The 23,899-nt window shown below is 39.6% G+C and overlaps 1 protein-coding gene across 1 annotated transcript; it reads right to left on the bottom strand.

Annotated features, from left to right (window-relative positions):
- Positions 1-676: 676 nt before the first annotated feature.
- tasp1 (taspase, threonine aspartase, 1) lies at positions 677-22,620 on the bottom strand. The gene is made up of 14 exons (XM_029521825.1): positions 22,441-22,620; positions 21,693-21,897; positions 21,514-21,581; positions 21,109-21,177; positions 20,721-20,841; positions 20,489-20,573; positions 20,334-20,413; positions 20,088-20,191; positions 17,615-17,734; positions 16,059-16,137; positions 11,873-11,983; positions 9,590-9,697; positions 8,448-8,521; positions 677-1,891 (listed from the first exon to the last, which is right to left on the bottom strand). Exons 2-14 carry the CDS (start codon positions 21,853-21,855, stop codon positions 1,799-1,801), a joined length of 1,275 nt encoding a protein of 424 aa, XP_029377685.1. The 5' UTR covers positions 21,856-21,897; positions 22,441-22,620; the 3' UTR covers positions 677-1,798.
- Positions 22,621-23,899: the final 1,279 nt, after the last annotated feature.

Raw genomic sequence — 23,899 nt, 5'->3', positions numbered from 1 at the left:
AACAAACATGCACGGCACCTCCTCCACCAACCTTCTGCCGCTCCTCCTGACCTGTCAGATTCATTTTGTATGTTAGTGATGTCAAAAGACTGTGACACGTTACACCTGAGGGGCAAACCGGCTGGAGATCATCAATACTATCCCACAAACAGACACGTTGCGCTGACAGGGAGGCATCCCTCTCCTCTAAGCACGAATATATTTATCTTCTCCAACAACTCTATTGCACGTTCCTCTTGGACAGCACAGTGGCCATGATCCAGAGTCAGCAGCTGTGCAAACTCTTATGCTGAGACTGATACGATTGATATAAATAACTGCCCCCTATAATCAGCCCCTTTAAAGTCAATTTATGAGAAATCAAATGCACACAAACATTGGAGAACGGAGCACTTTGGTTATGTACAAAGGCTCTTAGGAATAATATACATTTTTAATAGTCACTGATGCTCATTTATTTGTTCTTTCATACTTAAATGTTTTAGTATCCTTCTGTAGGTTTTTTTTTCTCCTCTCATTTCACATTTGAGATTATGATATTCATGCTGCCTGTCAAGGTTTCATAAACTGCTCTCCAAATAACAATGCATGTGTTCTTTTTAGAAAAGAAATAAGAAAACATGCCGTCTCTGATTGAGTCGGAAAGACTAAAGATGAATGCAGAAATGTAGCAACATAGATTTTATTTACTTCTGAGCACTGTAGACAGATGTGCACATATTTACCATTTTCATAGCTTATACCATTTTATATTAGTTGCATTTTCAAGTAAAGAATATTTGTGGAGACTCTTAGTAGTAACTGAGTGAAACAGCGAAACCAGAGAAACTGATTATCCCAACAGAAGCTTCAATTTAGGCCATTTCTCCGTTCAAGTACGATTCTCAACAGCACCATTTCATGGGCTCAATGCATAAATTAGTTCTTTGCTGTCTCCTTTTTAGCAAGAAAATACATGTCTCTGTCAGTGTGACAATACAAATATAGATTGTTATCTTTAAATGATGACTAACAGTCATGTTTGGCGGTGGGGTCAGATGCTGCTACCTGAGCACTATATATATAGTATATATATATATAAATGCCTGTCAAAGAACAAAAAGTGGCTTACTGTAGATTTTGTACATGCAGTAGCTATGCATATGCATTTTCAAACAATCAAAGAAAAGCGTCCTATGGCTGAAATGATTATAAAATTCATCATGATGCAAGTTATGCTACATTATACATTATGCTATAAGATTAATAGCTATAGGCTGCAGGAATATATGGACTCATAAGTAGCAGGCATTTTCACAAGGTGCAATCTGACATCTTTTTAGACATGAAAAGTAAATAAGGTCTTGCATTTGAAATTCTTCAAAGTTTGAAAATAGTCACATCTGTTCCGCAAATACAAAATCAAATGAACATCCACCCTGTTTTCCTCATTCATAGCTTATATACAAAAGGAAGGATGCCACATTTAGTTGGAAGAGAGTAGGAAAGAAAGAAAGAAAGAAAAAATGGTGCATCAAGTCTAGTCCAGGTGATGCTGCAGAGCCTAGTGGGGATAAATTGGCATAGAGTACATGCTGGAGGCAGACAGTGGCAAAGGAAAGTCCTGTAAGTGCACTAAGTAGAAGCTAACACCCCTCCGTCCTTCCTGGACACCTGTTAAAACAGCTACAGCTCATTAATTCTGGTGGTGGTGCTGGGAGGGGGGGTTGGGAAGTCTGTGGGGGTGCATGTGTGTGTTTGTAGGTGGGTGGAAAGGTACGTGTTGGAATATTGCAGAAGAAACCCAGAAGAACGCAGCTCACTCCACCACGTTGATCAGCCGACACACACCTCCCTCGATGGCCAAAGACTGTCCAGGAACAGTTCCGGGTGGCAGTCTGGATATGTGTGTCTGAAGGCAACAAAACAACACACAATGAGAAAAAAAAAATCCAAGCTAAGCTATGCGGAGGCAGGGCTGCATGGGAGAAGAAGATTGTTGATCTCTTTCACATCATATGTGGACCAAATGCGGATGAATTTGGTCCACATATGACTGGTGAGGTTATTATCGTTGAAATATGATTTTAATCACACATTTTGTTATTGGTCAAAAAAAGCTGATGAAGAAAAGATGTATTTCTTCAGTTACCAAGGACAAGATAAAACATGAGCCAAGAAACGTAGTTGTGAAACGGATTCAATATAAGATCTGTTCTGTTCTGGTTGTCAGACAGGTCGCTGTTTGTAGTGCAGTCGTCAATCCCAATGATGCGTACCCTGCTCAGTGGTCTATTTTCCTGTAAATGGGATCATTATTTAAAAATGAACATCATGTTTTATTGAAGAAACTTGAAACTACAGACTGAAACCATAAACTCATCGAGAAAACTCTGACTGAAGGGATAAATCAAGATGGCTCTTTGGCATGGGCTTAACTTTTCAGATCCAGAGTCTGCATCCACTTCGGTTTACAGTCCAACGGGGCCACCGTGGTGGCAAAAGGGAGTGCTGCTGCTGTTGCTTTGGTAGTGTGAGTGAGACTGCTATCTTTTCTTTAAATGGTAATCACAGAGAAGATGACAATCAATCACTCATCATCTCAAACTGTTTTTAGCATCAAAAATGTAAATTCCTAAAACTAACACAAAGAGACTCATAAAAGTAACTCATTCATTCATTTTTAGTGCAATGTGTGCTGAAACCAAGTCCATCTGATATCAGTCTTCAACAAACATGGTGTAATGTACAGCACATGGGCAGTCCAGGAAAAACTGAGGGGTAATAAGGACTTATGGGGCTGCTTCATGGGGAATAGACGCTTTTTAGAAAAAGAAAAAAACAAAAAAAAAAGAATTGCAGTGTCAAAACTATTTAAATTCAATTTTAACAGCAGCATAGAAGATGATGATAAATGTAACGCAACCAAGGAACAAACAGGGTGACCGATGTGGCATCATGACTATATAAAACTGGCATGAAGTTACCATTCGGGTGTTTATGTATAGAGAGGGAGTAAGTGCATAAAGGGAACACACTGGTTGTGCGTTGTGTTTGTCCAGAGTGAGAGGAGGAGGTCGGACGGGGCAAACACAGCTGTGAAGACGGGAGTGATACTTCCACCGGGAGATCAAAGGTGACTGACTCTCTCTGAGCCAATAATGGCTGTCATCCACCTTCCTCTCTCTCTCTCCACAGACAGCAGTGCTGCCTCCAGCCTTGGGGGAAAAAATCCATCCACTTATCGACCGCACCAATGAACTGCCCTGACACCACTTGCAGGAGACTTCATCTCCACTGAATCTTGTTTCTCCAAGCCTGAACTGTGGCCCCTGGGAGCCCGAGGCCAACTGCTGTCACTGCAATGGGACAACAGCCAGACAAGGACGCGCACACATGGCAGCACTCTCAGGGGCTATTAGGCCTCCAGTGCTGGTTTGTGTGTTCGTCCTCTTGCCTTCATCTTCTACAGATGATGGTAAAGAAAGGCCCCGTTTGAACTGTTTTCTGTGAAGGTCTGTCGCTGAGTCATAATCAACGAACGGTGACATGCTAAATGTTTTCCTTCTGATGTCTGGGAGAAAAAAGCTTTGCAACGTTCTTTTAAAGTCCCACCACATTGAAAACACAGCTGAAAATACACTACTTGGCACAATTAGCGACTGGCTGCATGACTTCATATATTTTGCAAGAAAACCATCTCTGACAGTGACACCATTGTACCCTGAGTGTCACCTCAACACGAAACCTCGTGCCACATGCCGAGACCTCAATTTTCGTTTGAATCCAACAGACTGAGAGGAAACCTGAGCGAGTAGGAAGAGTTAAGAGCTTACTAAAGCAAACAAGTCAAGTCAACACACCACCGCGGCACTTAGAGCTTTGTGTGCCTTTCACAAGCTGTGGCTCTGATTCATTGGGGACACAGTAGTGAGGATGAGTAGCCTCCGCAGTAACGCAGCAGCTATCCTTACACTTCTGTGACACCACATCGTGTGGTCACCATCAGAAACCACACACTGCAGCCTTGTGTGTAAACACTAATTAACAAATTATCCCTGCAGCCTATTGTTTCAACCTTAACCATCGTTCTGCGGCTTTTATTTGTTTCATGTGAAGAAAAGCTTTAAAATCTTCTGGTGAGTATGCTCAACGTGATTAACAACGCAATTCAGTTCAGCGCCAAAGCACTCAGATGGAAACTGGAGGTGCTCGTCCCAATAAGCGGGTACAAATGTAAACTGCAGCTTCTTTGCTAATTCAGTGGTTGTGAGTTATCATTACCACCTCAACCACATCATGAGCTGACAATTCAAACACTAATTTATACTGATTCCGAAAATGTTCTGTTGGTAGCTGCATCTTCTTCACTGTGTGGCAGTTTTCTTATTTAATAAATCCTTGTTTTGGAATCCATGTTTACAAAGAAATGTAGAATTATATGATGGGCTAAGATGGACAGAAAAGAAAAGAAGGCACGCAAACCTACAGCGAGGTCGTCGTCAGTTTGTTACCCAGTGATTGAAGTGACCACATGACAGGACTGAAGCTGAGTCAAAACATAACATGAAAAACACAGTGCCATTGTATCTTTCAGAGAAAAACAACATTCTTTGGTGATATGAATGCGTTTAGGAGCTGGAGAAGCCACACATTAACACCACAGTGCAGACCAGTGGACAATTTTAGCTCTATGACTACGCTGCCGTTTTTTTGTTGTGGTTTTAAAATTCTTTTCTTTTCAAATGAGAAAAAAAATAAAAATAAAAAAATAAATAAAAAAATCATGTGCTATTTATTCCCGAAAAGAGATGGATAATAAAAACAAAATGTACCATAATAAAAACCATTTATCTTGTTTTATACACAGCAGACAATAACCAGGAGGACTGTTTTGCATGCCATCTGATTTTCTCTGGCCTCACACAATTCAAGCAGCAAACGCTTTATAGTGGTAATGATGACCAGGAAGAGAGAACTCAGCCATTGTGCCAGTGCTCTGGATCCTACACTTCTCTTTCATCTGTCCAATCATGACAAACAATACAACAATAGGCCGACTGTTTGCGAAGGGCCAGAAAACACAGCTTGATGTTCTGATGTCCTATCCACAGGTGAGTATTTGAATAAAACCAGATGCTCTCCCTCTGCAGAACAACTGGTGTTACTTGCATACATACATATACATATATTTTACAGGGATGTGGAAAAGCCTGGGAAACAGACTATACTGTCAAAGCAACGAATGAACATCAGATTGAAAACTAAGAAAAGCCTGCAAAGAGCTGCGAGAGGAATATCTGTGTTCTCCTGAATTCAAGAAAAAATACATACATAAAAATATGAGATATGTATTGCAATACAATTCCTGTCTGACCTTTGACCGTAATCTTACCGCTACATGCATCAATCCTTTTATGTTCTTATCGCAGCACAGCAGTAGAAGATGTACTCTGACTGCCTGACTTGGTTAGAAACTCCTAGTGGGATGTTAATAGGAATGGGAGGAATGTCTGCAGAGGAATGTGCAATCTCTGCAGCTCAGCGTGCATGTGAATGAATTATTCAGGCAACATATTAAAGTGCAACGGGAACACTTTTCCTACTTTTGATCAAGGAGCAAACTCATTGATTACTGCTGCAGCCTGGTCAACATGGATGATGACCTGAAGTTTCTCAGGAGGACTGAAGTTGACACTTTTGTTTCATCGTCCCAGAATCTACTCAGAAGCAGCAGACATCATTATGGAGCATAGCTGCATTTAGGTTCCCATCTCTGGCTTTTTGAATTTCACCAGAGAAGAGAAAACAGATGCTGTCCTATGGCATCTTATAAAATGGACAATATGTGTGGCACTGAGAGGGCCCCAACTCTGGGCCCACCTGGGGAGCCCGAGGACTCTGAAGGACAGAAGAACCAGATTCTCTGGTATGCAGATGGCAAGAGCCACAGAGGCACATGGGGGTTTTTTTAGCTTCAGAGCCACAACTACTTGCTCAGGCTCTGACAGAGCAGTGTGAGGTTTGGTGCAGCAGCTGTGTTCTTTGCTGCACTCTCCAATATCACAATGTCACCAATACCCCCCAAGAGGAAGTGAATACCCCCTCCCCACGCCGAGATCCATAAACCACTACTGACAGATGATTTTTCCCGATCTGGATCCAAACCCTCTGGGCACATTAATTTTATAAAGAACTTTGTGCATGCACATTTTAATGAAGCGATGATAGGGGACTCGTTCACCACAACAGATTTTAAAGGTGCTTTAATTTAATGCTTTGCACTATTTCTGTGAGGATGTGGCCAAAGCAGCTTGAGCCACTGTGACAAAAACAAATATTTCAAAAGAGGTGCATGAAAGATGTTTCAAAGATGTTTCTAATGATTTGCTCAAAGTCCAAACTATCCAGGAAACCAAGTTCTCAATTATTATCCTCATGATATTACCAAATTGTCTGCTATGCCAAGATTTTTTAACATTTTTATTGACCGTACACAGACACTGGTCTATTTTTCACTCTGTCAATCATCAATGTTTTTTTTTTTTCTTTAAATGACAGTGCTCATATCATGGAGAAACTGACATAATAGGCTTGCGTTGATTACATACACGCAGTAATACCTCCTAACTTTAAGCAGTATTTACATTAAAAAGGAATGCAAACAAAGCAAGCTTAGAAAAATATGCAATGTTAGGTGCTTTATTTCTCTGAGCTGTGTGCAGGTCACTGTGTTCAGCTCACTACTTTACATTGGCACTGATGTGAAAGAAGAGCTTGCATGCTCACATTCCATCACAAAGCCCAATATACACAGCACATCTGACAAATATGCAGATTGATACTGATATCCCCAGTGGACATGACTTTCACGAAACTTTATGGCGCGTTAGGACCAGGTAGGACCAGAGAGGAGGAGGGACGAGAGAGACAGACCAATGGGCAGAGAAAAGAACGGATAAGGGGGCTGGGAGGCGGGATGAAGGGCAAACACTTTGAAATCTGAACCAGGCTTGAACAACAGTGCCCTCTCTTAATCCAAACTGACAGCGATACATTAGCCAAACAAATCAGCCCAAGTCGAGACAATTTAGAGCCAACAGTCCCAGAGTATTAAGCCCAGTTGCTTAAAATGACACAGTCTGCTTCAAATCACATAATTTATGAATAAAAAATAAGTTAGAGGACTGGAGGATGATCACAAAGCCGACCTCATTTACTCATGATGTAGTCATTTATTTGCCACAAAAATGTAATGCAATCTCTACTAAAAATACTAAAGCAAAGACTTTCAGTCTCATAATCCTAAAGCCAAGGTCACTAGCTACATGCAGACATTATACCAAACATGACGGCAAACACAGGTGGTGTGGGGAGGAGATTCTTGCCTGGACTGGAGTTTGTCTTAGTTGTGCTTTTGAGTGACACAAAAACCTTCAACGTTTGCAGGAGGGAAGACTGGTGGTGAATGATTTAGCACTTTTAGCTACAACATCAACTCAGACTGCTTGGGAACGATGTGATGCAGATAACGTAAACCTACCCATTGCAGCTTGGTGGTGAAACCAACAAATTGCAGCCAGTGTATCATGGGAGGACCTACTCTGTATGATGCATATGCTCACCAGGTCTCAACGGGGGGCCTGCAGTTTATCAGGTATTGGAAGGAAACAGGACACAGACATCAGTCTAAATATCCGGTGTGACAGGTGAGTAAAGAATGACTATGCCAACAATACGTGGGCTGCAACTGTCAATCCAAAGTCAAATGGACCAATCACCTTAAAAACTGATTTACAACATACACTTTTCTCTTTTGGCACAACACAATACATATGAGACACATGTTAGAATTACAATTGAAGGAAACAGACCATGGAGAGAAAAGAAGCATAAATATCAACCCTATCTTTCCTCCAAGTTCTTATCACCAGAGCATTAGTCACTATTTTAAAACTACTCCAGATAACGATGACATCTACTGGCCACAAAGAGTGACCTGTCCAAAACAACGTGAACCTTAATGTGAAAATTGAATAATTTCCTCAGATGAAAAAGAGTCTCACTTTAACACACTGTTATTCATGAATTCAGAAGTATATTCCTGCAGTCTGGCAGAGTTTAAAAACTTGCAATGTTTATAAAATTATTATTTATTGATTATGTTTTCCAAACAATATTATTCACCCTGGAAAATATAATGCAACATAAAAGTCAAACCTGGCTGTAATTCAAGTCAAAGGAGACAAACTAGTGGCCATAATTTACCTAAAGAGCAGATTCACTTGTCTGTGATGCATAAATATCACACTGTGCACTGTAATATGAGGCTACACTCACAGAGTGTGCTAACGGTTGGTGAGTGAGGTCAGAATGGTTACGTTCCTGTATCACCTCTGTGTGTTTGAAACTCGATCGGTATCATCAATAGCAGACATTTTGCTTGTCACGTTAATGAGGAAGCTCACCTTTGCTTTGCTATCTTGGGCAGACATGTAGCCAACACACATGCTCTCCGTGGTGTGACTCCATAGGAACTCCACTGTGAATAAATATGGACGAAAGGGTTCATTAGAGAGTGAAGTTACAAAATACTACACAAGATACAAATAGGTCATTATAGATAAAAAGAGAATGAAGCCGGACGGACGAGTGCGGAGGGCGAGCGGATTATGTGGCTTGAATAAAGTTTAGTGTCACAAAACAAACAGAGCAAACTTCATCTGCCAGAGGAAAAATTTTGGCAGGTGACTCAGCGTGCTAAAAAATAGTAAATTCAGAGAATGCCCATGATTATGAAAATATATGACTTGCAGTCGTGACAGAACCTAAGGGGGAGGTAGAAGTTGTGGGTTGGATGAGAAACTCAATTACAGAACCAAAAGGATGTGGCTGACATATTGTTTATTCTCGTAAATCAACACAGAGCCCTTTGCAGTCCACAGTAATCAGAGGTCTGCACAAGAGCTGCGCTCCTTCAACACCATCAAAAAAGATCTGTACATCATTGAGGGAGCGGCACTTTGAAACGTTTTATTATTTAAGCTGACCTAACATATAATATAAATGGCGCTTTGCGTCACATTTGCCGTTGCGTTTTGTTTGAAACCAAGGAGTCATCCCTTCCTACACCGGGAAAACATCTGCTCTACCTCGTCAGTGAACTTGAACTCATCCACTGTGGAGTTGAAGCTTCGATGCACATCATGTTAAAATTAACGCAGAGGCCAAAGGCCACTAGCAACTGGAATTCCTTTAAATTCCATGATGGGAGCTTTGAGAAGCAGAGGAGCATTCTCAGGAGCTCCAGGTAGAGAAACCAGATCCACCCAGCACAATCAGTATGTGGGCAGTGTTCAGAAGGCTGAAGATTAGTGGTTGATTCCATAGTGGGAGGTCCCTGCTTGAATCTGAGATGAAGGGTGTGAAACCAGAGCCTGATTGTGTAAGTTAAAACACAGACCACCCGTGAGGAGAGCTGCAGTGCCTCCTCCCCCTCTGCCTGACTATCTGAGGAAGGATTTTTAAATATTAAAACAGTGAAATCGTTGCCATCAGCTGGAGAACGAAAGTTTCAGCGCCATCACGTCCGAGATGATTAATGTCTTACCCAGTATACCCTGAATATTTTGAGATGGCTGAGCTTCCACACATCTGCAGCACCGCAAGACAATTACTCCACCCAAAACACGATCTTCACTGGCCAGAAAGGGGGAGCCTGGACACGCAAAAGAAAACAACATAAGTCAGATGATTAAACTGGCCAAAATATGGTAATAACGACAAGTTTCTGCTTCATTTATATAATCAGTTGTAATATTTTACTATAATACTCTTATCGCATTGAACTGAGGATAACAAATGAAGAGACAAAACCTGGACCCATCAAATAAAGTGATCTATGAGAAAAAAAAAAACAAAAACGTTCCAATCAATTATCCCATTTGCAGTTTTGGGCCAAGTTAAACAACTGAAAGCAATTATTCTATCCTGATGTATTTATTTTATTTAGCAGACTGTTTAATTAAAATATTTTACTCTATTTGTATGGCTAGGTTTTAGTACATAATGGCTTAATGACAGTTCGTGCGATTTCTAACTTTCTGCAATGTACACACTCCTGTAACACAATGTTTCAGTTTAAAACATTTCACTTGAAGAAAGCCTACTTTAACAAAAATAACCAGAAATATGCTCAGAGTGGAACAAGAGCGGTCCTTGAACTGCCCCCTGACTAAACATGAATGAGGTGTTGGGTTAAAAAAAAAACCTCCAAAAAACCAAAAACAAACTTGGATTGGCTGATTAGTGTGGGCAGTAAAAGAAAAGAGGGTTTGGTTTGGAAAAACAGAAACAACATGTTTTGAAATGTCTTCTCAGCAAGTAAAAAGAAATACAAGATTAGGACCAACTGATGAAAATATTTTTGTGTCTCCAAGTCATTGTTTCTTAGTGGAATTGCACAGATTTCACTTCCAACTTGTAATGTTCTCTTTACTCTATAAAGTACTTTTTTTAGTGCAGCTTGGACAACATTCAGACAAAATCCATTTGTTCTACATTTTAAAAAGCACTTTTAACTTTCTTGTGTTAAATGTTCCACAACACAAATCTGACACCGACTCACCAAGGACTTTATTAGGAACACCATATTAATAATGATAAATCTTTCTTTTGTTCTAAAGCAGACAGTTCTTCTTGAAATCCTGCTCCACCATGATTGACTGGTATGATGTCACCTAAACTATTTCAAGAAAACATTCCCCACACCATTACGCCACCACCAACACCACAAACCAAGGCAGGTCGGGTCCATGGATTCTTGCTGTTGATAACAAATTCTGGCCCTAACAGGTGCTGCCCGAGAAAAAATTCAGACTCATCAGACCAAGGTGTGTTTTTACATTCTTCAACTGAGCCTGTGTCCACTGCAGCCTCGGATTCCTGTTCTTGTCTGACAGGAGTGGAACCCAACTTGGTCCTCTGTTGGCTGTAGTCATCCATCCACCTTAACATTCAACCTACTGAGCCTTCTGTGATGACCCCCCACTGGATGAGTGCAGGAATAAGGATGTGCACATATTTCTGATAAGGAATTTGCTTGATAATATGCCTGGTTTGATCACTGCCTTAATCATCACCATCGTCTTAGCCATAAAAGTAAATAAAGCATAAATGAATGGGGTCTGTGTTTGTCTTTGGCAGGTGCATCGATACAATAATCAGGAGCTTTCATAATACACAAATAGAGCTAACAGTAGAAGTGCAGAAAGAGGTTTCCACATCAGACACTGTCATCAATGCTCCTGCCAAGGCAGGATTTATGGAGCTTTGTTTAACTTAATGTGCACCTTGAGGAGAAACAACAGAAGAATTTACTTCAAATTGGCTTCATCCAGCTTGTCAAAAGGCTTGGTGTTACAAATGTCCATGACAAAGCCAAACTGGGACAGACTTCTAAAGGAGGCCAGAGGAAGGCAGAAACCACCACATGTTTCCACATCTCCTTTTTGCTCTGAAGTATCCAGTGGTCATTTGAAAACATAGTTAACAAGACTTTCTAAAACTGACCACTTCTGAGAATATGGCAAAAAAAAAAAAAAAAAAAAAAGCATCTTCACATGAACCTTCAACAAAACAACTGACAGCCACAAAATTATCTGTGGCTGTCAGCTATAATGTGAGGAACACTTGAAGGCCCTGTTTTAAAACAGTAAAACTACGTCTTTTCAGATTCTATTATTTCCAATGTTTCCAGTTCTTAGCTCATTCCTTGTGTTATGCAACATCTGTTTGTTCATTCCATTCCCTCAGGGCAAAACTGTTGTTTCTTGCAAACAGGCTCTTTGTGTATGGAAAGAGGTGGGAACCAGGCTGCATGTTAGCGACTCACTGATGAACTTGTTTTGCATAGCCTCCAGCAGTGCTTGGTGGGCATCTTCAGACTGCATGGCAGCAGAGCATTCCCGTGCCAGCATGGTGCGAATCAGATGCTCTCCACAGCCTGGAAAAAAGTCATATGGACGTCCATGAATTTTACTTTTAGCAATTCTTTCCTTTGTTGCAAGAACACATGCCTTAATCACAACTGCAAAACTTCTCAATGGATTTAACTCTGAGGGAGTTGTAATATATGTAGAAGAAACCATTTATACACAAGAATCCAAGACAAAAAAAAACGAAAACAAAACTTTAGTTATGTATAGTATTAATCATATTGAGTTATACATGAATTTATAACAGATTGACGGGAAAGAGCACTTCGTAATTATGATTTGTAATACCATGTTTTGATTTTAGAACCTATGAAAGCGATAAAAATTTTGGAATAATGGAAAATATTGCAAAAGAAAGCGATTACTTTTAAGTCAGGCACTACATTTCATGCCACTGCAGTCATTTTGGCACATTCAGATGAATGTAATTCATTTTTATTATTTCAGGTAAAGTTTACAGCCCCTGGGGGCTGCCAAGCACAGCTGCCTTGCTCAAGGGCACACTGACAGTAATTGCCAAAGGAGGGTTTGGGTTTCACATTCAGTTCTCCTGCCCAGATTCCCAGCTGGTGTGGGAATTTGAAATAGCAACCATCCAGTATTAAGTCCACCTCTCTAAACTCTTTCTTCTTTCTGGGCCACCGAATAACTGCACTGCGTGCATGCGTACTGGAAAAGTGTATCACCACTGAGCATTCCTACATTGATTTGATGGGAATAGGACCGATATTTGTATGTTATTACAATATCTACTTTGTTTTTTTATAAATATGTAGAGAATAGGTTATTTTTATACTGACTTACAGTGGGGAGTTAAGACATGAAATGCTGTTGGGACACAAGTGACTGCATGCCAAATGTAACAGTAACAATTCCACCTTTACTCCGCTCACAGTACATAGAAACAACAGTGCATTGTTGAAGTTGTGTATCAAAAATCGGTGTGTGTCAGCGTGTGTGAACATTTTACTCATGCCAAACCACAATTCTCTAAATTCATTTGAATGAAATCAGAGAAGTCCCAGTAGTGTGTGCTCTTGCAGACTTAGCACCTGAGTCTGCCTGATGCTCTCCAGTTATGCAGCATTAAAGCAGAGAAGGAACCATAAAAAACACAAACAGCGTGTAGAAATGTCTCACTTTGGCCTCTTCCACTTCCAAGTCAAAATACAGCAGGTGTGCTTTTTATATTTTAGATGACATGCTATAAAATGTTTAACATAAACCAAGGCCTTGTTGTTGCTAAGGAACTGTCATATTCTCAGGAAAAACACAAGAAAAGTAAAACTAAAAACAAAGCATCTGGCACAGGGTTCTTTGAAAGCCCATAAAGACTTGTTGTTTCTGTAAACACAAATGACTGCCTTGTAAAATATCAGGTAACTACAACAAAACTGAATGCAGACTGATAATTGCGCAGACCAGATGCCTGGAGCAATTACATTTTAATGAGAGCACAACGTCGGAGTGGTCAGATACTGTGCCCTGTGGTACTCTGTTTACCATGGCCAAAAAGAGTTGAGCTGGACCTGCAGCAAGACACCCGGACCGACTGAGCCAGCCAACAGAAGAGAAATTAAAAAATAGAGGACAACAAGTGGACGTACAGTTTGTGACAGCCAACAGCACCACGAGCAGACAGTGAAGTTAATTGTCTTTTAGCTCACTGGCCGCAGTAAACAGAAGGCCAGATGATGCAGTCAACACGTATAAAACACTAGCCCACATGAGCTGCACATTACAGAGCAGACTAGAATGAGGTAGGGAGGTGGAAGGAAGAAAGAGTGACACATAGGGTGAGGATCATACTCCTCGTGTCAGAATGAAAATGATTGTTTTTTGTTTCTTTTGATGGGAATGCCTTTCATGTTAGGAAATTAAAAACAGGTGCTGCACTGGAACACACATTATGCTCCCCATAGCCATAAGGAAATCATCTTTTTTGAGTAACATCAAAGGCAAAGCCACAATATAGGAAGAGAGGATGAGGTGAAAATACTTACAGAGAAAACATCTACACTTCATCTGCTCGAAAAATTTATGAACAGACCAGACTGTTACTGAGGTTGTTGTTTAATGTATTAAATGCAGGGTAGGATCAGAGACATGACCTTTAAAAATCACATAGTCAATTTGAGTAATCATATGTGAAATGTACAGAACGAAATCAAAATCACCATTGAAAACTATTTACTTCTGAGGCTCTGTCAGACCATATGGATCTAAACAGAATCCAAAATGATTCAGTGCCTTTTCTTGTTTAAATGTAAAGAATATAATATCCATACATTGAAGCGTACAATTTCCCTGGTCCTTCGGATTGCACCAACAATATTGAGCCTTTGGGGAGCCAATTTGTGATTACGATACAAAATACTAAGAAGTGCTTATATTACAAAATAGTTTTGGCCTGACTGTTTTTGTGGTTACACAAACCTAAATTTCAAACTGATTGTTCATCAAATGTACGGGGAAGCCTAATGGTCCAAAATACTGACTACATTAGTGGTCCAAGCACATATGACTCAAACTTCTGCCTGTCTGATCAAATCAGCTCATCTGCACTGAGACGCATTAGGCTTTAGATCCACATCAGAAGGTTTTAATGTTCCCATAAGCTACGTCTCAAATGTTTATTTATCTAAAAGAGTTAGGTTAATTTACTGTAGATTCACATACATACACTTTTATTTTAACTTTTTGTAGTTAATTTATAAATACAGGGCATATTACATACAGATGTTGGTTTTATAACATTACGGCTACATCTGGTCTGTTACAGACAATATACAATAAACAAGCAACATTCAAGCAACCTTTAACAAAGTGAATTCTGTAAATTACACAATCTGATACTTTCATGGTCTATTTTACTCTTCACATAATTCAGGGATGAATTTGTTGGCTACATTTAAATTTTCTCAAAATTCCCAAATGCAGATTGTAAAAGTTAAACAAAATCTTTGAATTTATTGCCTTTCAACCTTTCTATCATGTCATATAAGCATTGATTTATGTAATAAAAGGATTTATAACTAAATCTAAGGTAGCCATGTCTAGGCTCTGATATCCTGTGATGAATAATTGACCAGGCTTAACACATTGTAAAGTCTTAAACCTTGATGACCAATTCTCACAATGGAAACCAAGGAGGTTGCCACTTGGATGGGTTCAATTCAATGAAGAGAAACAAAAGCAACCAGCTAATTCCTCCCACTTCTCCCCCAAAGCTGACACAGCAGAAAGAAAGAAAGAAAGAAAGGAAAAGAGGAAGACAAGAAGTATGGGACAGGTGACAGCTATAAATCATGACAATGGCACAGTGTCTGTGAGGACGGGGGTGGTGATATATCAGCACAAATGAGACAGTGCAGAAGAGCTGTGTTTTATACTTACTATACATAACAGAAGGCTTTGATAGTAGGACTATAAACCTGCAAGTTTAAATTTGTACATTTCATCTAAAAATTGGTTCCAGTATAAAGCATATTTCAGTTCATGACTCAGCTGCACAATCAATTGAAATGTATTCAAAATTTCCAATTGAAATATCTAGATTGTCAGTTTCAAAGCACCAACATAAATGCAGTATGATTTATTTTTTTTTTTCACATATTGTGCAACCAACCAACATTATACAACTCAGTTATACCTGAAGAATCATGATCCAAATAAAGATCAAATTGCTTATGAAGTTTGTGTATTTACCATCTTTCTGTTGCACCCCCAGCAGCTCCCCTTCTGTCATCTACAGCAGGTGTCCCATGTCAAATGTCAATGCAAATCCAAAGAGCTTTGCAATGCACCTGGCATGCAGCTGACTAACAAAGAGTCGGAGATGATGACTGAATCATCAGAGGAAGTGACTGATGAGGATCACGCAGCAGGAATGGTTGGAGGTCATTGGAAAGTATTATCAGGCTTTTTGAAGCTTGACTCACTGACGCTAAGTGATAGGCTCACGTTGCATATCTGTTTTTAATTCTATAGTCTCCAAAACAAAAAGCAGGCCGGTGGAAAGTCACATGTAAAAAACTTGCATAAAAGTCGGTTGTGAGTTGTTGTGAGTGTGCTGTTGTATACCTGAGGTACTCACTGCTGTAGAGTAAGGGTTCATATTACAGGCATTTTCAGCCCAGCAGCCACATCCGTAATGAGCAGCCTAAGAGAGGAGAGAACATGGAGACATTGTTCAGATACTGTAGTTTTCTAAATATGTCTGCAGATATTATAAATTGAACCCATAATGAATTAGAGTAGGCCTTGCTCATGTACACATAAAAACCCTTTACATATAATAAACTTAAATTATTTCAGCCTACTCTACATGTCCACTTCATCAGCTACACCTGAACTCTATGCCTTACTACTGTTGGTGAGCCTCAGCTTTTTAAACAGTAAAAGTGTTAATGAGGTTAAGGCAGTAAATCCTGTTGGTTCATTCAATCTATTCAGCTCCCATTGTTAAGTTGTTGATTTTTTTTTTTCCACCCAGTTAAGCTGGTGTAAATGCAAACTCATAACTTCCTGCAGCTGCCTCACAGTAAAGACTTCCAAGGTTTAAATGTTTTACTGGGGTGGTTGAGTGTGCATCAGAGTGAATTCTACTGTGTTAGATAAAAGGAAGCTCTGCTAATTACATCAAAAAAGCAATACTGTTAAAAAAACAGTGAAGGGGTAAAAAAGCCAGCAGGCTGCTTTCATAACAGATGCTCACTGGTAAACCTTATCTGCTTGTTTCAATCCCTCTAAAGCTGCACTGAAATTCATTTTAACTTCAGAAAAAGAAAACAAACTCAAGAAGGAACAACTCTGCAGCACAACCACCTCTGCGTTGTTATTGTGTAATTTCATGGCAACGGATAGCCAGCAACCTTTTCCCTGAAATCGGGTTTCTGATCACTCGAGAACAATTTATAAATCACCCTTTTCTGATGTATTTATCCTACATCCTACATTTGCTTCAGTAATTAATATTCTTCTTTGATCAAATGTAGGCATTTACACTGACCTCACTAAATGCACATCAGAACCCATTATTCATTTATGCTCTGAGTATTCTGCTTTTTTCCCCTGTGGGAAAAACACACGAACGGTTGTTGACATGCATAAATCTCCTTCAGGTATAAAAGGTGTGACCTTCCCCCCATTTCCAAGTAAAATGGTCTGTTTTGGCTTCCAGCAATACCTAAGAAATAAATCTGAGTCTTCAGAGGCTGGAATGTTTCACTCCAGCCACCACTAATCATAAACACTATCAGCCTGTTGTGGTGCTGGAGATAGGCACCTGTTGCTACCTGAAAATTCAGTGCTTTAATGCCTTTGGTGTGGTGGTGATCATTTAGGGAGGAGAAGTTTCCTTTAGCAGCATCAATATATTTAGACATCATCATAATGTTGGTATACCTTAATAATTGTATTTTATTAATATAAATAAAAGTTATGTTTACAGAAAAAACAATGAAACTTATTGAATTGAATAGAATATTTATATAAAAAAGGACATCTCATGTTTCCAATAAGAGCAGTCTCGAACAAAGGCCTGGTTCAGGCTTTCCTTGAGTTGCACAAAACGTAATAATATAATAAGAGTTTTGAAGCCATGAGCAGAGGAGAAAAGGAGAAGTAGTTCCCAGTACCTGGCCAACCCTGCCAGAATGTTTCATGGCCAGGCCTCCACTGGACACCGCTGCAGCTACATTCCCTTCCAGGTCGACCACAACAGCTCCCACGGTGTCAAGACACGCTGAGCCATTTTCCTACACCACAGTAAATAGGAGTCGCATTAACAGAGAAACACCAAATGTATGCAAGCGGGCATTTTCCAAGGAGAAATGTTCTGTAGAGTTCCGAAAAAACTTAGAAGAAATCCAAACCCTGACCTTCTGAATCAGAGCCCTAATCTTTGGTTGGTTTGGACATTTCTAAAACCAAAATTAACACTGAGCGGTTAACTGGCTCCACAAACTAGTCAACTTACATGACATATGGTCACAATGCTCCCCTCAGCTCTTGACTTAGAGCGATGAATAATGGCCAGAGGTGTTTTTGCAGTGATGTCATAGCAAAACTGACCCTGACCCTAAACGTGTTAAAGATGACGCCACCTCTTCATTTTAACCTAGAAGACATTTGTGTTAAATTGGGCAAAATTTTGGAAGGGAATCATGGTTAAAAAATGTGTTTTTAAACGCACATTGACCCTGACCTTTGACAACCAAAGTTCAATTAGCTCATCCTGGAGCATAAGTAAATGTTTCTGCCTGATGCCATGAATTTCCCTCATGATGTTATGGATTTATTGGCTTTACAAAAATGAGATGAACATGGCAGTGTCGCTGTGACCTTGAACTTGTGCTTAGACCACAGAAATCTAATCAGAAGCCATGACTGATGCCAATTCAAAGGCATACTGTAATAAGGAAGCACAAATTTATGGCTCACCCTTACTTTGTTCCTCATATTTCATCAAGGAATGCTTTTGTGATTTCAATCAGCTGTGTTCCTTTCCTGATTGCAGTTTGCTTTGGAAGAGACTTGTCTCTGAAGCATCATGACTCAGAGTACATGATGTATTCAGTTCTACAAAGTAAATCATGATACATGATCATAGCTCCACTCCTACCAGTAACTGAGGAAATTCATTGTATTAAATAGGGAGGATTTAAGAAAGGCAAACAGCATTTCTCATGTGTGTAACCCTCTCCTAAATCAGTCTCCAAGATTTTGCCCCTCCCCCCCAAAAAAAACAAAAACAAAAACAGAGCCAGTCATTTTGAAATGCTACAAAGACTGTCTTTTCACTGTCTACCAGTGTCTTTACATGAATAAAAACCAAAGTAAATAATGAGCTTGAATCTTAAGGGCATTCCTAGGATTATAGTGATCTGCTTTAAATTTTCCTGAACAATACAGCAACAATACCCCATCAAGACAGGTGCTTATATTGCACTGAAAAAAAGAATGAAAAGATTTTATTGCCTGGCAAAAAGACAGATGCATAAAAAAGAACACTTCATATGATAATTAAAACCACATTTGCTGCAGTAAGGCTCTTACCACAAGTCTCTAACAGCCATTCTTGATACAAAAATAGGTCATTTCCTTAACTAGTAAAATGAAAAATAAGGTTAATGCCAACATCCTGTTAAATACCCTGCAACTCTGCACAAATGGTTGCATATTAATCTTAAATAGGTCAAACAGTTCTGTGTAAACGTCTAAGACACAGATGAGAACGGAGGTCAAGTCGAACCATAATCTCTCATTAGGCAAACTCGCCATCTGACACAAAAATCCATCAAATATTACTTGAATGTGCTTAAGTCAACAAACAGTCCATCTCATCAATATTGAGGATTGATGTGAGAGAACTGAATAAACACTTGTGCTTTTTTCCATTTAACACAACTCACATCTGAACCCAAATAAACTCTCTTGCCCTCCTCTGTGCTGCTGCCACTGCTGGGGTCCTAAGAGCAGAATAATTTTGCTCTCAGCTTCTTTCAGTTCAGCTCATAATTGGTACACTCTCAAATTCTGCTGCTGAGGGGCACTGAAGGTTTGCACAACCTCTTGTCAACTCAACTTGTTTTCTGGGAGTCAACTGTGCAACATGATAAAGCTATTTCCTTTGGGGACCCTGTGAGAACGTGAGATCGCTGTCACAACTGTCAGAATATATCTTGATATTTGGAAAGGAGTTTCTTTGTTTCTTGCTTTCAGTACCATAGTTTCCTATCATTCTTCTGGCTGGACCAGCTTTTTTCAGTACTGTATCCCTAAATGTCCACCACTGCGTGGGTGAGTTGACTTTGTAATGAAGTTATACCATTAGTCACCAAGTACCATGTTAATGAGCCTATTATGTCATCTAGCTACATTTAGCAACTTTTCCAGCCTCTTTTCAAAAGTATTTGTATACAATGTTTCCTAAACGTTGGCACATGTTTGGCACAAGTGATGCCCCCCCCCCAGTAAAATGGTCAGATCTAATCCCCTTAAAATGATAACCATGATTTTGACCCACACTATAATGAACACAACTTCAAAATCAGCAGGAGGAGGTGGGCCGATTATTGTCAGTGTTTCCACTGAAAACATAGTACTCACATTTTCACTTGATTGTCTCCTCTTCTTTGTCTGATCTCCTGTGTCCATTTTCTCTGCCAGCTCCATCTTCCTCTTGTTCCTCTTGTATGCAGACAAACTGAACTCTGTACGTGACAAAATAGTTTCTTTCTAATGCCTGTTTTTTTGTTTTGTTTTGTTTTTTTTTTACACACAGCATTTTGATTCAGTTTATTAGAAAATGTACTTCTTAGAAAAGCATTTCAGAATCAGAGCAGCAATACTCACTGGTGGCCATTTTCTCTGAAGGACATGGTGGTATTCCATGGCTAACAGCCCAATCATGGGCTCCTCGCCCTACTAAGAAGCTAACAAGAGAAAGAAAATTAACAAGTAGACATAGACACATTAATACAACATTACTTAATAACCAGTATAATCACCAGGGTGGTATTCTGCCAGCTGATAGTTTCCCTTTCTGTGCTTCACTTAGTAGGCGTTTTGCAACTAAGACTGGGTTCTTAATTCCTGAAGGAAAAGTCAGAATTATCACAGGGCTAGCAGTTTGTCCTCATTCAGTCTCCCATTTTAAGGATTTAAGACCTCTAAAAGACTGAACTCTTCTGTCACAGCAACATATCAGGGATACATAAGCAAAAATGCATTGTAACTCACCACTAATAGCACCCACAGCTCCATAATGCAGTGACTTTCCATCCATGATGCTTGCATCACATTCAATTTCTCCTAACAAGTTCAGGTTGGAACCCATGCCGGCATTTGTAAACGGAGAATCCTGAGAAAAATGAAGCGATGAAGAATCTAGAATAAAACTTGATTTTCGATGAGTCATACTGTCATTGGTTGAAAGGAAATTATTCCTGCTGGTCTAAGACAATACAGCCTCATTATTCTTTATTCTAAGTCTGCATTTAGGTAAACACGTACATATACAAAATAAGGCTTATATATTATGAATAGAGATTGATATGCGAATTTAATTAAAAAGCTGAATTCATATAACTAAGCCTGGATCAAGCAATCAAAGAAATAATCACTCCACCTCAAGTTCAACCAGTGCTGCTGCCACTGCTTCCACTGCAAGTGCTCCTGCTTTGAGCTGGTCCACAGCCTGTCAAAGACAGTCGAAGAAATTTTGTTGAAGAGAGAGCACTAAATACAGCCTTATTACTGCAATATCACATAAATTCATGGCAGTTACTCTTTTTCTAGCCTCTACATACTCACACTACAGAAAACATTTCCTGGAATAGCTATACATACACTCTGCCACTAAAAAGAACAATGAATGAAACCATGCTCGAGGAAAAACCTGTTTTCTGACAGCCAGAGAACAAAGAATTCTGCTCCAAAGCAAAACGATTTAAAACAAAAACATTTACGTTTCTCAGCTGCTTCTTTTCACAGATAGAAATTATGCTAGGAATATTCATAAAGTGAAACTTACTCGCTGACAAGCCCTTTTGCACACATGCTTGTACTCCTTGGCCTTAGATTCAGAATGATATCCTGCTCCTGAAAACAAATAATGAGGAAAAGGTGTTTAATAACTCATAAATTAATGATAACATCCTCAAAGAATTATATTTGTTGAATTATACTGTTAATTAAAGTGTGCAGACTGACCTGCATGAACCAAAACAAATCCACCAACACCTTTTGTTTTCTGATTCTTGCTTGATTCCTGTTTTATGGACCATGAGTTGGTGAGGGGAGATGATGGTTGCTGCTCTTCAGCAGCATTTGTTAGACTTTCCATAACCCCTGCATAACTTGACAAGCCTATCATGGCCTATCAGACAGTGGTAAGGAAACCATGTTCATGGCACTCCTGTGACAAAAAAAAAAAACAAATACAGACATTACCTCTCAGGTACATATGATCTGCAGGGAGGAGAGAAGAAATATTCCTTAGTCAGACACAGAAAGATCATTAGGTCGTTAAAAAAAAAAGATGCTAAAATTACAAGCTTCACTTTCTACAACACAAAGCGAACAAAGATTGTCTAAGAAACGGCCCCACTTCCAGCTAATGTCATTCAAAACACGCTGTTCCTGGCCAACAGGAGAACAATCCCCAGCAACCTGGCATTATTCACAGAAACAATGCTGATTTCATCCATCTCTGTAACGTCACTTGTCGTTATCAACTTTCTAAACATTTCCTGTCGTTAACGTATCCTCACGCGTGTCGCTGAAACGTTTGCACTTTTCAACGAACTCAACACGTTTTGCACGAAATCTTCATCCGACGATCAAAAGAATCGCAATACACTGAAGACATCTAAGTTATTTCTGGTCATGCTAACAGTCCTGTGTTGTCGTTAGCTTGTCGGCTAGCAGCTAGCTAACCAACAAAACAGTCCCCACTCACTCTTCTCACTGCTCTCTGCTCGGCATTGCTGCACGCGACTGTCCGCAAACTACGACATAGCCTGGCATGTGATATGTATGCACATAAATAGTAGCAGGAGAAATGAAACCACCTAAGACAAACTTTGCTGTCACACACTTTTCACTGCACTGTGCTATCCACAGCTAGTTAGCTACCGCACGGAGATCTACTTCCTGGTTCAGATACACGTTGCTAAGGAAGTGCGCTGCCTGCAAACACTGGAGCACGTGCTCAAAATAAAACCATGATATTGTTTCAGAAAAGTAAAACAACATAAAGTAAAATAAAATAAAATGCACCTGCATGGGGTTTTTTTCCCACTCTGGTGCAAACACAAAATTTCACAATTAAACATTTCCATTCGAATTCATTAACATTTCATCGTATTGTACATCCCCCATTTTAAGAGCATTTGATGAGGGTACCACTGAGTTCTTATTTAAATTAATAGGTAAAAATTATCATACTATCATATCATCATGCTCTGAGATATGTCCCCTCTGGTTGTGTGTATATATATATGGACAATTTCATTGCAACTTTGTTTAATCTTTTTGATATGAATTGATTAATCTTGCTTGTTTATATTAAAAGTATTGTTATGGCCGTGAGAGTCCACATGTGGAAATGTCTTATTACAGTAAAACTAGTGGACTTGCTGTAAAACTGCCCTTGTGTTTGTGGCTTGAGAAAGAGTCAGCAGACGACTGGAGGCAGGGAGGAAATGAGTATGTGTTTTTAAAAGGGTGGCACGGTGGAGTGATAGTCAGCACTGCTTCACTGCCTCTCCTGGTGCTCTGGCTTCCTCTCGCAATCCAAAGACATGCATGTTCAGGTTAATTGATGACTCTAAATTTCCTGTGTGTGATAGCACTGTGATAGACTGGTGACCTATCCAAAGAGTACCCTTCCCTCGCCCAGTGCCAGGAGGGACTGGCTCCAGCACCCCCTGCTACTCTGACAGATATAGATAAGTGGTATAGATAATAAGACGAGCTGACTCTTAAATTCAGCAACTGAGAAAATTCGATCAGAAACCATCTTTGCTCAGGTGATTTTTTATTTATTTTATTTTTATTTTTTTGGCAAGTGTAGTTCCCATAGTTGCAAAATCAAGTTCAAAATAATCATGATGCGTTCTCTGGAACAAAAGGGAGATACAGAAAGGAATGGGAAAAGCTTGTAAAAGTCAGCTACTGCCATGAAGCATGAACTCCAAAACTTGCTCCTATGTATAAATGAGAAGATGTTTCATCCTTATGGCCTGTTAACAAGAGTGAACCAAGAGTGAACCATAAACCCCAAAGTTTTATCATATCTTATGTGCAATGACAGTCTATCTAAAGGTAATTATTACCAGCAGTTCTCCATATCATATAAAACATGCAAATATTGTTGCTCCCTGAGGATCTTCCAATGATATTCTCTACACCTTTGT

Source organism: Echeneis naucrates, chromosome 15, assembly GCF_900963305.1.
Source record: "Echeneis naucrates chromosome 15, fEcheNa1.1, whole genome shotgun sequence".
Lineage (NCBI taxonomy): Eukaryota > Metazoa > Chordata > Actinopteri > Carangiformes > Echeneidae > Echeneis > Echeneis naucrates.
Note: the sequence above shows the minus strand (reverse complement) of the source record. Positions and strands in the feature narration are given on the sequence as shown.

Coding starts and splice junctions, on each gene's coding strand:
- tasp1 (XM_029521825.1), bottom strand. CDS start 21,855: ATGATAGGCTTGTCAAGTTATGCAGGGGTTATGGAAAGTCTAACAAAT. Junction 20,192..20,333: donor TTCAGAGAAAATGGCCACCA/GTGAGTATTGCT, acceptor TGTCACGTACAG/AGTTCAGTTTGTCTGCATAC. Junction 11,984..16,058: donor TACAGCAGTGAGTACCTCAG/GTATACAACAGC, acceptor ACTTTTTTCCAG/GCTGTGGAGAGCATCTGATT.